Raw genomic sequence first — 18,757 nt, forward strand, 5'->3', positions numbered from 1 at the left:
AGGGGGAATGATAATCTAATAAGAACAGATAAACTATGGAGGGTAATCTCAATGTTATGGGAATGCTCAGGAATGATTATGGTTTGTAAACTTTCTTGGATATAGTAAGATCATGTTGGAAGCATTAGAGTTATTTTAGGTTTTTTTTTTCTCTTATTCCTTTGTTTTCTTAGGGGTTGTTAATTTTCTTGGGGTATGGTAGGAACATGTTGGAAGCAATGTAGTTATTTTAGATTATTTGTTTTTCTTACTCCTCTGTTTGGACATGGTTTATTAATTTTCTTGGGGTATGGTAGGAACATATTGGAAGCAAAGTAGTTATTTTAGGTTATTTGTTTTCCTTAATCCATTGCTTTGTTTGAAATGTCGTGGGGTTTTTTTGGTTGTTGTTTGCCTGTTTGTTTTTAATTTTTTGATAAACAAAGTTAAAAAATTGAAAAAAAATCAGAAGAAAAATGGGAGTAAAAACTAAATGACAAATAGGGTGGGATGGGGGGATGGTTTGGGTATTCTATTTTCACTTTTATTTTTTATTCTTATTCTGATTCTTTCTGATGTAAGGAAAATGTTCAGAAATAGATTGTGGTGATGAACGCATAACTATATGATCATACTGTGAACAGTTGATTGTATACCATGGATGACTGTATGGTTTATGAATGTATTTCAATAAAACTGAATTAAAAAACAAACAAAAAAAAGCCTATTTAATAGATAACCAAAGCAATGAATGAAAACATTAAAAATATTAAATAAGGTTTCTAAAATAGTGGTCACAAAATTAAAAATAAATACTGTTTTATGAAAAGACTGTTTTTCACTCCTATATATAGCACATGAGACCTCCTTACATACTTTGGGCCAATATGTGAAGTGTTCCACAGAACAGGGCACTTGAGAGGAAAGGGTTTTTCAGATGTGGTGGCTAAAGTCCTTAATGGGTGGTAACCCTTTAAATCTTAAATAGTTTTAATTTGCTGTTGTTATTTCTTAGGTTAAACTTTAAAGGATTCAATCATTTTGCCAGAAGCTCTTTGTATGACGTGGAAAGAGAAGAGGTGTATTGTCAAGGGAATTTTGGCATAAGCACTGGAGCTCATCGCTTATAATCACCAGTTGCCTGAGTTCATGCTGGTCAGTGACAGCAACTTTAACAGGAACCAAATAAAAAGCTTTTGCACACTTCTTGGAAGAGATTTTTAGCATGTGCTAAAAAAGCCAAGAGAAAACGAAAGTTCTCTTCATTTCTAGCCTCCATGACTTGAGTGTAAAAAAAAAAAATCACAAATTACTATATGCTGTCACCAGAAGCATGTTTGCATTGTAGAGTAAAATCTGCATATGCTTTCTCTTGAGCATTAATCACTAAACAAACTTAAACATTCTAAACAGAACTTCATTCAGTCCAGAAATATAGCTTAATTCATTTCAATCTGCTTTAACTGTTGTTGCTGTACACAGGGTTAATAGTGTTTCAACTGCTTTCCAGAAACTGCAAACTACAGCTATGTAATATCAACATGTCAAACTCTGCCATCTAGTGAAGGCTCATAAAACAAACAGGACTTTTTTAGGCAGTTCAATGAAGGATCTAAGAGTTGGGCAGTAAAAAGTTACAACCCCTTTTTGATTTTAGAAAACAGTGAAAGAAGAAAAGTAGTTACGGATGTCTTACTTATTCTCAGTTTTCTAACTCTGTCCCATGAACCTGTTCAAGAGATGATACAAAAATGTAAAATATGATGCCTGAGGGAAAAACAATGAATATAATATGTTACTGAGGAGTGAGGATAGCTTATTAATTTGACATTGTAACTACTTATTGATAAAGTAGGTAAGTTTTTTTTTGGTACTGTTAGAAAATCAACCAGTTAAAAAAAAACTATGCAAGCAACACAATCCTCTGCATTCTAGTAACATGCTCTTAACTAAACATAGCATTAAAAAATCTTACTGCATACCATTACATCAACACATATCAGTATGTACTATATCCTGACAACAAATCTGTGTGATTAACTTTCATACCTAGTTTCCATTAAGTTGCTGCTGAGTTAGTTGTTGTTGCTGATCAATTTCTACTTTTCCCCGGCTTTTGCTCTCTCGTTCCTCATCTTCTTCATCTCTCTCATCATTTCCACTATGATTTTTACAATATAGTCTACAATGATGAAAAACAAAAATCTCAAAAAGTTTTGCTATGGTTAATAAGAATGCATTTCATTATCATTAGATGAGGTTTGGTGCCCATTTTAAATATGGGTTTCTAGAGGCAACTGCCTCTTTAAGATCAACTATCAGATGTGGCCCCCTTCCCCATACAGTGGATACCACTTTTAATATGAACAAGTTAGGGTGCTCACTGCCTAGACACCCCTGAAGCTGGAGAAAGAGATTAAGTGAGAAGGAGTAGCAACAAAAAGATAAGATTGAACAAAGGTCTATGAATACTGAAACTTTATATAATTACATATATAGATATCTATTTTTGGATGCTGGGGTGTTGGAATGGTTAGGAGGAGGTAAATGACAGGGTTGAACTGTAGCCGATAGCATCCTTTGGAATTTGCTTTATAGCAATTCATTGAATTGTGCCTTGAAGGTCTTCACCTTTCTGTATATACCTTGTATTGCATAACAAGGAAAGAACTGAAACTGTGGAACTATAACCACTAACAAGTTTTGAAATTACCTATATGACTGCTTGTTGAGCTACATATCAAGAGGACACCTTTCTGTATGCATATTTTACAATAATGGAAATGGCTGAGGTTGTGGAACTGTGACACATGACATTCTTTGAAACGTGCTAACAACTTGTGAAATAGCGCATTGACAGTTATCATTGTTATGTACACACGTTAAAGTTCACAATTTAAAAAATGGAAAAAAAATATGGGTTTCCTCAGCCACACTAAAAAAACCCTCCACAATTACTTACAGGTGCATTTCTATTCAGAAGACAGGAAAGCACCCTACTATTGAGATAATGCAAGTTACATGAAATAAAATGCCTGGTTCAGGATGACAGTTAAATTATTACATATGCCCCCCCCCAATAAGGCAATTTCTCATTTTGCCCAATGAGATTAAAAACAAAGTTTTTATCCAGTGTGAAAATATCAACTTTCAGATATGTACATAAAATAATGAAATGTCTTTAGTTTTGATACACATATAAAACATATTGTATCTATACTGCTGCTTTCCACTGATATTTCATGAAACAATTTTATTCAAACTCCTTGAATGCCTTTCATTATTAGTGTCCCAAGCCTTCACTGGAATGTCTTTGTGAGTCACTTAACAGTTTTCCAGGCACTGCACTTGGCTATGTCTTGAAATCTTTGGGAAGAGATCAGATCAGTTCTTGATCTTGTCAACGATACCACATTCTGGATCTGTCTGAAAGTTTCCCTGTGGTACTATTTTATTTGTTTTACCTCTCACCTTGTATTTTTTATAAACTGGAACTAAGGTCCAAGGGCTTGGTTAGCTTAAGTTTCAACTTTTCTTTTTTAGTCAAGGACACTTTGTAAGTGATCTTGCATACTTCAGGAGGCACGGAATTTTAGACTGTCCTACTATTAGTGATGCTAGGTGGTGGTGATTGCCTGATTTCTCCATTGTAAGGTAGGTTTTCCTGTTTGCAACCAGCAAGTAATTTCTAGACAACATGCTGTTCCAATAATCTTATATTTGGATACACACACACACACACACACACACACACACACACACACACATACACTGCACATTTGAAATTCACTCAGCTTCTAATGAAAATAAGGATGTAGGTGATTTCAGATAAGGGTTTAGACTGCTTTAATGGATACACACCAATACATATTTTATAGTTAACTACTCCCACCCCAATCAAAGAAGAGTGGTAGGCTGATTTGAGCTCAGTTTTAGGTCAATTATGCAACAAGGTAACAAAGTGGAATACTTAGAAAATGTTCAGTCAGTGCCCTCTTGTGGTCAGCACAAACAGATGCTCTAAACTAGGTCTAATGTGAGAGGTTTCTAACATTTTGAATTAAATAAAAGGCTGGGGTGGGTTGAGGGGACAGCAATAACAACTGACTTCCAACCTAGGTTTGTTCATTCTTTTTCTTTTTATTCTTAAAACATTTTCAGTAACTTTCAAAGAGCTATGGAGAGTCTGTACTTTTTGTTACCACCTTTTTGTTAAGATAGAGTGCAAATATTAAAAGTGTGATTCCTACACAGCACCACCTATGAAATATTCTTCCTAAAAAGTATAACCTGAATCTAATCAAGCATTTGAGCCAACTTACAGTTCACAGGAAATATGGAGGATAGAGGAACCAGTTAAATGGCATCATGAAAAACATTAGACAAATCTAGAAAGTGGGACTTCTACAAACAATTTATTGGGGTTCTTAAACAAGTAATGGATGAGGTAGGGATTGCTTCATAATAAGAGGGACTTAAGAGGCATATCTATCGAATGCAATGTATGGACCCTGTATGTATCCAGATTTGAACAAATCAACTCAGAAGGTATTTTTAAGACAAATGGGGAAATGTGAAAGTTGACCGGGTATGAAATGATACTAACAAATTATTATTAATTTTACAAAGCATGATAATAGTATAGTGATTACATAAGAAACATCCATATTTTAAAGAAATACATTCTGAAGCATATAGGGATAAAATGACATAAGGTCTGGGATTCTGCTTTAACATACATTAGGAAAAGACAAGACAAAGCAACTGTGGCAATATCTTGGTAATTGCTAATATGGTGATATGTTAAATTATATTTTTGTATATATTTGAACATTTTTATAGTATTTTATTTTTAAGACAAGAGTCTTTTGTTAGTACAAATATAATCTTTTGATGGGATTATTCTTCATTCAGGAATATTTCTCATAGGCCCATTGTGTGCCATTCATCAGTAGGGACACTATAATGACAGGTGTCACCCAGTCACATAAGATCCCTGCTTTCATAGAACTTCCATTTTTATGGTGGGAGATGGACAAACAATTTTTTAAAATATAAATACTTAAACAGTTTAAAACACAATAAAGACAATACAACAGGATAAGTACAAGCGTCTGTGAAACTTTCAGGAAGGCTGATAAAGACCAAATCAGCTGGGAGGAATAGCCACTTTATCCTTCTATTTTTCTTTTCCCCTGCTTCCTCCTACTGCAGGCACACCTTGAGCCATGAAGTGCCCTTGAGTATGGACTAGCTTCAAGGATAGGAGAGTAGAAAGATGGTAACCTGGGCCCCTGATGATGCTGAGAAGCTGCCTACCACATCTGGACTGCTTTCCTCTGGACTTCTTTTAGGTGAGAAACAAACTTCTATCTCGTTTAAGCAACTATTTTTTATTTTGTTATATAAGGTGAATCTAACCATTACAGATAGAAAATTATATCACATTTACTCTTTTAGTACTTTTATTATTAAACAAAGTTTGGGAAATTTTATGATACAAAGTCATAAGTCATTACACAGTGACCCAGCACATTACACAGACTACTTGTGTAAACTGCTTTGTAGACAGGATATACTAGGCCCTAAGGTCATTGGTTTATTGCACATTAGGCATGAGAGAGAGGATCAACTCTCAAAGGCAAATTAAAAGTTTGGGGAACCCTATCAACTTATACTCTGTTCTATTGAGCAAATGGAACCACCACAGATACACATTGACACCATTAGCCTGAAGCAGCCCAGATGGATTGAAAGACCCATAGAAGACAGGGTAACGTAATCCCAAATCTCCAAACCTTTCTTTTGTCATTTCCCCAAGAGAATCTTGAGATTTCTATCTTCACAACTACCTCCTATTCTAAGCTATCAACAATTCTCATCTGGACCATGAGCAATAGCCTCCTAATTCATCTCTCCATTTCCAACCTTGCTTCTGTCCCACCTTCGGGTCCTGCACATACTGTTCCCTCTGCCTAGAATACTGCCCCCACCCACATTCATCTTCATCTTTCATATCTCAGGTTAAGCATCATTTCCTTGAGGAAACTCCCTAAACACCCTACCAACCACAACCACACCACCACAAAGTAGGTTAGCTTTTCCTTCTTTTATGCTCTCATAGTCACTTTGTAACTTACCATTTATAGCACTTACATAGTTTGTAATTGTATATTTATTTGTGTGACCATTCAAGTAATATTTGTCTTTCCTACAAGACTGCCAGCTCCATGAGGACACAGTCTGTCTGTTTTGATCACTGTTGTATGCCCAGCTCCTAGCACATGAACGCCTGGCACATAATAAGCATAATAAATATTGACTGAATGAATACTAATCCAGAAATATGTAAGAAGAAAATGCCAATTACAGTACTCATTCCTTATATAAAGTCCGTAGTATTCTACACCTGGCAAAACATCACTTAAGAACAGTGATCAAGTAACCTAAGTCATCTATTTAAGGCATGTTTAGGAAAATGGACAAGTATTGTTTCTTACTTCTAAATTCCTCGTGACATATTTTCAATGTATTTAGCTTTGTCTTGTACTCCACAGTGGTAATGTTAAGTCTTAACACAGGCTTTTATTTCACATCCAATAGTAGCTCCAGGCTGGCTACAAAGGGTACATTTCTGCTTAAGGGAAAAGAGGAATAATCATAAACACTATTTCAAAGTTTATGCAACTCTTATTTATTCTATTTAGCCATATTTCATCCCAAAATTCCAGTATACCAAAGAAAATGGCCTCAATTTCTACTGAAAAAGAGTACACCAAATTTATATATAGCACATAGCGTAAAAGCTTCAATTTAAACCATACCTCATTGATAAAATTTCTAATATTAAGTCATCCCCTGATATTTCCATGATCTAACATCTGCTAAACTGCCTGCCTGTTAGAAAATTGCATTCACTACCCATCAGTGATCTGACACCTAAATACAGGTAAGAAACTCTTTAATACTGCCAAACACAAAAAAGAATGATTATTATTAAAGTAGCTGATGTTTCCCTGCACCCCCATCCTGAGAGCAGATCTTTTCCAAGGGAAAGAATAAGAAAACAGGAAACCAATCCCCTTAGAGAGGACTGGATACCAAGTATGGGAAACAGCAGAGGGAGACTAAAGGTGCTGAAATCTTCAAGTCTCTTCCATTTGCCTAGATCAGCCTTGCCTAAAGAATATTTGAGATTAAAAGGTGCCTGGTTTAAAAAAAAAAAAGTTTTCATGGTCAGTTTGAGAAATGCTAGATTAAGCAGACTGCATTACTGCAGAACTTCTCAACTTTTTCTCCGGGGAGTGGAATATAGCAAACAGTTCCCAAGTTTACTGAACTCCTGATGCCCTTTTATTTTGGGGTGTGGGGGAGAGCATCCTGATGGACTATTTTCCTTAATTTTCATACTACTAAGCTTCCCAGGGATCTCAGTCAGATTCTTAATTGAACCATTTAATGCATTTTAATGTTTTCCTTCAACTCCAAACTGCAGTCTGGCAAAGAAAGGGTCATTTCTAATGGATTCAGACAAATGTCATTAATGTCTGAAAGCAATAGAAGAAAGACTGAAGGGGAACTTCACAATGGAGGGATCAGACTCATTACTGGATTTAAAGGCTCAGACGTTATGACCTGCATGATGTGATAAAATATGGATGATACAGTCCCAACCTGTGGAATATTCTTAGCCCCTAAAATTAAAACTGAATCTAATTAAGTCTTTAGATCTAACATCCACTTTAAGAAAATAAGGCAGATAGAGGAACAAGTTAATGGCATCATGGAAAAGTGAAGAGAGAAATAAAAAATGTGGTTATTCTACAGGATAATTAACCCATTTTCTTCAACAAGTCAATGACATACACAAATAAAGAAATAAAAACAGGGAGGAGAAACTGTCCTAGAATACTTAGGAGATATATAAAAACCCAGTGTAAAAAAGAAAAAAAAACCCAGTGTAATGTGTGGTCCTCATTTGGATTGTGAGTCACACAAATCAACCTTAAAAATATAGTTTTGAGACAACTGGGGAAATACAAAAATGAAATGGGCATTAAATGACATGGGAATTATTGTTAATTTATAAGGTATAATGGTACTGTGGTTAGGTAAGAAAATGTCTAATTTTTTGGTGACGCATACTGAAATATGTAGAGGTGAAATTATATGAAGTCTGAGGTCTGCTTTAAAATACTTCAGTGACTAGAATAAAAGGCAACTAAAGGGATACTAACAATGTATTAAATGCAATACATGATCCTGGACCGGATCTAATAATGGAGGAGAAAAGGCTCAAAAGGACACTATTGGGACATATAAGAAAATTGGAATATAGACTATAAGCTTAATATCAATGTTAAATTTCTTGAATTTGTTATCTGTTCTTGAGGTAGTTACATAAGTAAACACCCTTGTTCTTAGGAAATGCACATGGAAGTATTAAGAGTTCAAGAAGCATGATGCATACAACCTACTCTCACATGTTTAGAAAACAGATAGTAGATTACATTAGACAGTATCACACAGCAAATGTTGTAAAATTTTAAAAGTTACTGGATCTGGGTATCTGGGTGGAGTATATGTTGGAGTTCTCTGTATGGATTTTGTATTTTTCCAACCATCCTGTAAGTTTGATTTTATTTCAAAATAAAAAGTTTAAAAAAATTGGTCATTTCCAGAGGCAACTACTGTCCTAAAGAAAAGACTGCATTCTACTGACATTTTATAATATTCACAAACTGTAAATAAGTGATCAATAAAGATGGAAATATTTTTCAACCTAAGCTACTAATTAGTAATAATTCAGTATGTTTAAAAACATGGGACTAAGGCGAATTGTATAAAAGAAACTAAAGCTGTCATAAATATTTTAAGAGACATAAATATATATGTGTACCTTAATTGAAGAGAAGGCTCTGAAAAACATCCTTTCCTTTTATATAAAACAAAACACAACAAAACAAGAAAACATGGGGAAGTTCTCAATGCTATATTAGGATTATGTGATTTTTCTTTAAGCAAACAAACAATTAAATGTAAGATTTTAAACTTAAAAAGGTATGTCATATTCACATCTTCATTTATTTTATCAGAAGACTCCCAAATATCATGAAATTTAAGTTTTCACAGTACAAGTCTTTTAAGTAACAAAGTTACATAGAAAAGGAATTAAGTGGTCAATAACATCAGCATCCTTTACTATATTGCAAATAAGTAAAAAATAGACTTTTAATATATAGCCTACTTTATGTTAAATTTTTTGATGACTGGATAAATTTATGATGTGTTCTAAATTTCAAGCAGAAAGCTGAGAGAGTAATGTTGTATAACCTAAATATAAAACCACAGACCATTCTTTCTCCTCGCTTAATCTCCTGAAGTACAGTTTTAATATCAAAATCTCCAAATTCTGCTCTTGTTGTTTGTTGTGAGCTGAACTGTGCCAGAAGAAAACAACTAGAGAAGAAAAATGCAGGAACATTAACATTCAGAATCCTTGTGAGAAAAAGATTAAACATCATAATAACAAATGTGTTATATTACTTTCATTTCCTAAGAAAGATAATTTTTTCCTTAATAATCAAGTATCAACTCAAATATTTTAAATATATTCACATCTGATTAAAATGCAACTGAAAATCAAGATAATGAAATAAAACGATGATTGCCAGAGTGGAGCTAACATTAAATACCTTGCTTCAAATAAACATTACAACAACGTCGCCGTGTCATCGTTCAACTGTTTTACATTTCCAATTTTTAAAAAATGGTTTAAACTGGAAAATTTCAACCAGAGATGCAGATCAGAGTCACCTGTGTTTTTCTGTCTCCCCTAAAAGAAGGCAAGTCTGGGATCTAATGAGGGTGGGGGGTGGGGGGTTGAGTGCATATATTTTGAAATATGCACCACTGGTTAAGAACCTCTGTTATACACAGAATGTAATTAAAAAATTAAAATGACCAAAACAAAACAAACAAACAAAAAAGAACCTCTGTTACATAGTTATGTGTGCCTGCTATATACCAGGTCTGGATCTAAGGATGCAAAGATAAGATACAGTTCTAGTCCTCAAGGAATTTTAAGGTTCAATTAGGGGAGACAGGAACATGAATGAATAATTGAAATACAGTGCTTTAAATATAATAATAGAGACATTTACTAGGTTACAGTTACATTGGAGGCCTAAAATATCCATCATAACATGTTTATAAAGCTAAATATTTACTCATAAAACAGTTAATTATCTGGAATACAGAACCTCCAGAATTACAATTATTTCAAATCCTACTAAAGCATAAAGGCTATATATTTCTTTCACTTTTTTTTATTGAGACTGTTCAGATACCATACAATTATCCAAAGATCCAAAGTGTACAATCACTTGCCCCTGGGTACCCTCATACAGCTGTGCATCCATCACACTTAATTTTTGTTCAATTTTTAGAAACTTTTCATTACTCCAGACAAGAAATAAAGTGAAAGATGAAAAAAGAAAAAAAGAAAAGGAAACTCTAATCCTCCCTTATCCTTAACCAACCCCTCTCAATTGTTGACTCCTAGTATTGATACAGTACATTTGTTACTGTTTATGAAAAAATGTTGAAATACTACTAACTGTAGTATATAGTTTATAATAGGTATATAGTTCTTCCCTATATGCCCCTCTATTATTAACTTCTAATTGTATTGTCATACATTTGTTCTGGTTCATGAAGTGATTTCTAGTATTTGTACAGTTGATCACGGACATTGCCCACCATAGGACTCAGTTTTATACATTTCCATCTTTTGACCTCCAACTTTCCTTCTGGTGACATATATGACTCTGAGCTTTCCCTTTCCACCTCATTCACACGCCATTTGGTGCTGTTAGTTATTCTCACATCTTGCTACCAACACCCCTGTTCATTTCCAAACATTTAAGTTCATCCTAATTGAACATTCTGCTATACTAAGCAACCACTCCCCATTCTTAAGCCTTGTTCTACATCTTGGTACCTTATATTTCATGTCTATGAGTTTACATATTATAATTAGTTCCTATCAGTGAGACCCTGCAATAATTGTCCTAATGTGTCTGGCTTATTTCACTCAGTATATTGCCCTCGAGGTTTTGTCATCAACCCATTTTTTTTTAATATGGTTTTGTTCACTCACCATACATTCCATCCCAAGTAAATAATCGATGGTTTTCTGCATGGTCATACATTTATGTGTTCATCACCTTCACCACTATCTATATAAGAGCATCTACTTTTCTTCCACAAGGCAGGAGGGAAAGTCAAAGAAGGTAGAGAGGCAAAAGAAAGAGGAAAAAAAAATGACAGCTAGGAAGCAGCAAAAGGAAAAATAACCTTAAATCAAAGTAGAATAAAGAATCAGACAACACCACCAATGTCAAGTGTCTAATGTGCCTCCCCTTTCACCCCCTCTTATCTGCATTCACCTTGGTATATCACCTTTGTTACATTAAAGGAAGCATAATACACTGATTCTATTAGTTACAGTCTCTAGTTCATGCTGATTGCATCCCTCCCCCAATGCCTCCCCATTTTTAACACCTTGCAAGGTTGACATTTGCTTGTTCTCCCTCGTAAAAGAACATATTTGTACATTTTATCACAATTCTTGAATACTCTAAATTTCATCAAGTTACACAGTCCCAGTCTTTATCTTTCCTCCTTTCTTCTGGTGTCTCACATGCTCCCCACCTTCCTCTCTTAACCGTATTCATAGTTACCTTTGTTCAGTATACTTACATTGCTGTGCTACCATCTCCCAAAATTGTGTTCCAAACCATGCACTCCTGTCTTCTATCACCCTGTAGTGCTCCTTTTAGTATTTCCTGTAGGGCAGGTGTCTTGTTCACAAAGTCTCTCATTGTCTGTTTGTCAGAAAATATTTTGAGCTCTTCCTCATATTTGAAGGACAGCTTTGCTGGATACAGGATTCTTGGTTGGTGGTTTTTCTCTTTCAGTATCTTAAACATATCACACCACTTCCTTCTTGCCTCCATGGTTTCTGCTGAGAGATCCGCACATAGTCTTATTAAGCTTCCTTTGTATGTAATAGATCGCTTTTCTCTTGCTGCTTTCAGGATTCTCTCTTTGTCTTTGACATTTGATAATCTGATTATTAAGTGTCTTGGTGTAGGCCTCTTCATATCTCTTGTGTTTGGAGTACGCTGCGCTTCTTGAATTTGTAATTTTATGTCTTTCATAAGAGATGGGAAATATTCATTAATTATTTCCTCTATTATTGCTTCTGCCCCCTTTCCCTTCTCTTTTCCTTCTGGGACACCAATGATATGTACATTATTGTACTTTGTTTCATCCTTGAGTTTCCGGAGACGTTGCTCATATTTTTTCATTCTTTTCTCCATCTGTTCCTTTGCGTGTAGGCTTTCAGGTGTTTTGTTCTCCAGTTCCTGGGTGTTTTCGTCTGCCTCTTGAGATCTGCTGTTGTATGTTTCCATTGTGTCTTTCATCTCTTGTGTTGTGCCTTTCATTTCCATAGATTCTACTAGTTGTTTTTTTGAACTTTTGATTTCTGCCATATACATGCCCAGTGCTTCCTTTACAGCCTCTATCTCTTTTGCAATATCTTCTCTAAACTTTTTGAATTGATTTAGCATTAGTTGTTTAAATTCCTGTATCTCAGTTGAAGTGTACGTTTGTTCCTGTGACTGGGCCATAAGTTTGTTTTTCTTAGTGTAGGTTGTAATTTTCTGTTGTCTAGGCATGGTTTCCTTGGTTATCCAAATCAGTTTTTCCCAGACCAGAACAGGCTCAGGTCCCAGAGGGAAGAAATATTCGGTATCTGGTTTCCCTGCGGGTGTGTCTTAGAAAATTGCTCCACCCTTTGATGCCTCAGGTCACTGTGCTTTTCTGCCCAGCAGGTGATGCCTGTTAGCCTATAATTCGTGACTGGTATGAGGAGGTATGGTGTTTCCCCAGGCTCTGGGGTCTGGTTCTGAATGGAAAGGGCTCCACCCCTTTCCTCCTAGAGAAGACAGACCCCTCAGGTGGAGGTCATTAGCATTTCAATGGTCTTGCTCTCTGCCTGTGGTGTCTCCACCCTTCCCAGAGTCACAGCCCTGGAAACTGAAAATGACTGGGGCTTTGTCCGCTGAGCTGAAAAAGAAACAGATAGTCCCCTTCAGACCCAGTCCAAGGCGACCCTCTGGCTCTCCCAGGTCAGTCGTCACCCAAAGCCTCTGTCTGTTTTTGGGGCTGCGTACCTGTGGTGAGCAGTTCACACTCGCTACTTAAAACCCCAGTTGGAGCTCAGCTGAGCTGTGTTCGCTTGCTGGGAGAGAGCTTCTCTGTGGCACCAGGAGGCTTTGCAGCTCGGGCTATGGGGGAGGGGGTACCCCAACTTGGATCCGCAGGTTTTACTTACAGATTTTATGCTGTGTTCTCGGGCATTCCTCCCAATTCAGGTTGGTGTATGATGAGTGGATGGTCTCGTTTGTCCCCCCGCAGTTATTCTGGATTATTTACTAGTTGTTTCTGGTTTTTTGTAGTTGTTCCAGGGGGACTACTTAGCTTCCACTCCTCTCTATGCTGCCATCTTGCCCGAGTTCCAAGGCTATATTTTTAAAAATTTGAAGTTTATTAAGATTTTGGATTATAGGATATGCTGTTCATAATTCTTAAACACTCATACTGGGGAAAATAAGTGCTATATTTGGTCACCAGCTGAATGATTTCCAAAATAACTTAAGTTTTTAAAAGCACATAAAAAGAACCCTGCCTACCATGCACTTATAATGTGCAGCTGCCTTCTTGGCATTAAATATATGCAGTTTTCCTCTTGCTTCATTTTATTCCTCACCCACATGGCAAAATCCACACTTAGGTCTGGTATCACTAGGGCTGCTTCTGTGTGGAGACCTCTCTCTCTGCAAATGCAAAAGAAAAAAACAAACTTAAAAAATTTCCATGAAAATATGTTATCAGTACCTCAAGCTTATTTAATATTTCATATGATAAGCTTTACCCATAAACATAGCTTAAATGAAATACTCGTGGTGCTACAGAAGGTAAGAAACTCAACATTTTTCTACTTACGTAAGAACTACTTTCCATTTCATCCGTTCCATGGGAAGATGTGGACTTGGTATCTTCCGAAAGCCCTTTAAAATTAGTTTTTCTTGGCCTTCCTTTGCGACTTTTCTTTTTACTTTTAGGTGACGAGGGCTCCAGTTCATGTTCATTAAAACTTTCTTCTAAATCAGCTGCTTAAAAATTAACAAAAGCTTATGCAGACCAATCTTAAAATTAGCATTAGTTCATAGGTCCTTAGAACACACATTTCTCCTTAGGATGAGGAGAAATGGCCTGTGATATGGTCAATATAGCAACTTAATGTTTCATATAAACGGAACAAAAATCAGATACAAAAATAATTTTATTATACTTGCAATCTTAATTATTTCCTTCAATTCAGTAAGTCTGTAAAAACGAGTTTTGTGATCTTGCCTGTGCACATAATCTAGTAAACATTTTCAAACTCTAATTTTTAGAATTAGCTCTTTTATTATTTTTTAACCATAGGTTTTAAAGCATTTTACCTCACACAGTTGGTGAAATCAGAACACTTACCTGGAAAAGAATCTTACTATAACTTGGGAAAATAAGATGAAAATGAAGTAGGTATATCTGTGCTATCCAATACAGAAGCCACTAGAGGCTTTTTAAATGTTAAGTCAATCTTAATTAAATAAAACTAAAACTTCAGTTTCTCAGTCATACTAACTAACCACATTTCAAGGCCTTACCAGGCACATGTAGCTAGTGACTACTGTATTGGGCAGCACTGGTCTAGACAGTTCCTCAAAGCATCATGAAAACTGTATGATTAAATTCAACAAGGATCACCCACAAATGAATAACCAACTGATCAAACAATTAAACAAATATTAAGTACAAAAGGGATTTCTAACATAAGCAGTAGAAAAGCTATGTTGCAAGCTAATCCTGTATACTTTAGTAGATTAAACAAAATTTATGTGGATTTATGTGCATTTCCCAGCAATTTGAAAAGAATGTCTATCATTAATGGAAGAGGTGTTTCAGTTAGTTATTCATTATAATATTTTACTTATTGAGGGCCTACTGTACACAAGACAATGTATTTAGTATCCAAATGTTCATTTGCCTTAGGGTCAAACTACAGAAAGCTTTAAACACAGCTCTAATATCTTCATTTTTTATCCCCTTTACCACAAGTTACTGATTATATTTCCAGAGACTACTTTCTCAATGAGAAAGTATTATCAGCTCTTATTCTTAGATGCTAATATCTTTCCTAATAAATGCTTTAAAGGCTTTTATTTTAAGAAATAAAAGCATATTAATTATAATAAGAGAAGGGTAATTCAATTAGTGCAACTGAATATATAAACTTAAGGAACAACAAGCATCAGATTGTTTGCAAAACTGTTAATAACAATTTATATGAATGCAAGGAAGATAAAAAGTAAAAGTTATTGAAGAGTGTTTTATAGGCAACAAGACAAATTCATGTGAAAAACACTCCCTTCAAAGACAGAGTAAGTCAATTTCAGATGCCTTCTTACCTTAACACTATAATAAATTTCCTACCAGTACATACTACCTAAATATTTAAAATGACAATTTTAAGACCTAAATTTCATTAAAGCTGTCAGAATCACTTCAACTTGCCGTGAATTAAAAATGAAAAATCATAACCAAATATTTCAGTCATTCTGATATATACATAGCATATTCACAGTTATTTAAAATTAAAACAAATAATCACTAACACTATACTAAAACTGCATTATTAAACATCTATAAAGAAATTACATAAAAACTGAGTCCATTATCAGGTCAACATGACTAGTTTTCCACATGGCCCACTGAGCCTAAAAAGGGAATCATTCAGTATAAAATTATAGGGGACTTTAACAACAATAGTAAAAAACACAAAGCATTCATAGATTATATTTGACTTTCAAACTTCTGAAAGTAAAAAAAAAAGTGGTACAATTAAAAGGCAAACAATAAACTGGAAAAACATCTGCTGTACCTGTGACAGAGGATTAATCCTTATATGATATGACAAGCTCGTACAAAGACTAAGACTCCAAGAGAAAAATGGATCAAGATTATCATTAGATAATTCACAGAATTAAGTAGTTAATAAACATAATTTTTAGAAAATCTCTCTAGAATCAAAGAAGTGCAAATTAAGTGATATATCATTTTCACCTATCAAAATAGGCAACTTTAAATAGTTATAAAAAGCTACAATAAACCCAACAAAGAATGTGTTAGAAATAAAAATATGAAAGAAGTCGCCCAAAGTGGAAAGAGATAACATGTTTTTTGGATGAACAGGATTGACATTATAATATATCAGCTCTTGCTCACCTAATTTAATAAAATCTCAATTAAATGGAACTTCAAGTTGACCGGATTTTTTTTGAAGAGTAAATGGACAAGAATACTCAAGAATATCTTTTTTAAAAAGACATAAAAATACACTATAAAGCAACAGTGGTTAAATTGCTGGCACAGCCTAAAAGTCTCCCCGAGTACCTCTTTGTTGCTCAGATGTGGCCCTCTCTCTCTAACTAAGCCACCTACCTTGGCAGGTGATCTCGCTGCCCTCCCTTCCTACATGAGATCTGACTCTGGGGTGTAAATCTCCCTGGCAACGCAGGATATGACTCCTGGGGATGAATCTGGACCCGACATCGTGGGATTGAGAACATCTTTTTGACCAAAAGGGAGATGTGAAATGAAACAAAAGAAAGTTTCAGTGGCTGAGAGATTCCAAATGGAGTCAAGAGGTCACTCTGGTGGGTACCCTTACACACTACATGGATAACCCTTTATAGGTTTTATGGTATTGGAATAGCTAAAATACCTGAAACTATCAAACTGCAACCCAGTAGCCTTGACTCTTAAAGATGATTGTATAATAATGTAGCTTACAAGGGGTAACAGTGTGATTATGAAAGCATTGTGGATCACACTCCCTTTATCCAGTGTATGGATGGATGAGTAGAAAAATGGGGACAAAAACTAAAAGAACAATAGGGGGAGAGATGATTTGGGTGTTCTTTTTTACTTTTATTTTTTATTCTTATTTTTACAGTTTCTGGTATAAGGAAACTATTCGAAAAACAGATTGGGGTAATGAATGCACAACTGTATGATGGTACTGTGAACAACTGATTGTACACCATGGATGACTGTATGATATGTGAATATATCTCAATAAAACTGAATTTAAAAAAAGTCAATAAAAAATGCTGGCACAGGAACACACAAAAATCAGTGGAGGAAAACAGCAAGTTTGAAAACAGACTCATATACATATGGGAATGCAGAGTATGATAATGGCAACATTTCAAATGAGCTGGGGGGAGGAGGAGACAGGATGGCACATTTGAGTACCCATTTTAAAAAGATTCATATTCCTCATTCAAACCATATGGAAAAAATAGAGATGGATTCAAAATCTAACCATAAAATAAATATAAATGCAATAGAAGATAATAGAAAATACCTTTTATAACCCTAGGTTTGAAACAGCCTTTAAGAAGCCAAAGAGGAAAACATTGAGAGATCTAAGTAAAAATTAGAAACCTCTGTACAGCAAAAGGTACCATAAACTAAGTTAAAACGTAAATGATAAAAATCAGTTGCATATATTGACTGAGAATTAGTACTTATATTATAGAGAGCACCTACAGATCTATTTTTTTTTTACAAATCAATTTTAAAGACACAAACTACAAAAGAAAAATGTGCAAAGAATATGAACAGGCAATTCACAGAAGAAATATAAATGGCTAAAAAAAACATGAACAGAAGTCCAACCTTACTAGTGATACAGAAAATGAAAATTAAACGAGATAATCAGATTGGCAAAAATTAAAAAGACTGCTAACATCCAGCATAGGTGTGAGGAACTGGACATGCTCACACACTGTTGGTGGGAACATAAATGGGTAAATGGTTTCAGACGCAATGTGACAATACTGTTCACATTAAATGCACAGTTCCTTTGACCTGGAAACCCCATTTCTAGGATGCTATCCTTATAGGATCACTTGTACATAAGTATATACGTATAAGGAAGATTGGTGCAGTATTACTTGTAATCTTGAAAAAACAGATGTAACAAATTTTTATTTAAAGAGAAATCCTTAAACCATGGTTCTATTTATTCTATGGAATATAACATAACTGCTAAAAAGAATGAGGTTTATCAGTCTGCACTGGCAGGGAAGGCAGTCCACGTTACAGCACAGAACAAGAACAGAAAGTTGTACAACACTGTTTTAAAAAAGTATGCATATGCATATAAATGTAAGTTTTTATGCATGTAAAAAAGACTATGGGAAGATATACATCAAATGCTTATTAGTAGTAACTCCTACAGAATGTGATTTAGGGGTGAGGAGAGGGCTTTTTCTAATACTTTGATTTTTTAAAAATGGGCAATCTGCTGCTTTTGTAATTAAAAGAATTTATAGCATCCAATTTGGCAAAAGAGGTATGCTCAACCACTGCTGATGGGAATATGACTTGGCACAATTCTTTCTGGAAAGCAGTATGACAACATGTAGCAAGAACCTTAAAAAGTTTGTACCCTTTGACCCAGTAATCTCACTTCTAGGAATTTATCCTAAGGAAAAAAACTGAAAATGCACATTAAAATGTGAGTACAAAGCTAATCAGGGTACCTGTGTTTAAATTTTCCATGTTTAGCCCTTGTTTGTTTTTTCTAATT

At 34.9% G+C, this 18,757-nt stretch overlaps 1 protein-coding gene across 1 annotated transcript in view; it reads right to left on the reverse strand.

The window, feature by feature from the left end:
- Window positions 1-707: 707 nt before the first annotated feature.
- The window catches only part of PHF6 (PHD finger protein 6), a 47,549-nt gene continuing 29,499 nt past the window's right edge, over window positions 708-18,757 (reverse strand). Inside the window, 7 exon segments of the mRNA XM_037822859.1 lie at window positions 708-1,708; window positions 2,029-2,161; window positions 6,480-6,613; window positions 9,333-9,404; window positions 9,406-9,438; window positions 13,743-13,886; window positions 14,056-14,225. Coding sequence (XP_037678787.1) covers window positions 2,029-2,161; window positions 6,480-6,613; window positions 9,333-9,404; window positions 9,406-9,438; window positions 13,743-13,886; window positions 14,056-14,225 — 686 coding nt within the window. The 3' untranslated portion in view covers window positions 708-1,708.

Source organism: Choloepus didactylus, chromosome Y, assembly GCF_015220235.1.
Source record: "Choloepus didactylus isolate mChoDid1 chromosome Y, mChoDid1.pri, whole genome shotgun sequence".
In the NCBI taxonomy this organism is placed as follows: domain Eukaryota; kingdom Metazoa; phylum Chordata; class Mammalia; order Pilosa; family Megalonychidae; genus Choloepus; species Choloepus didactylus.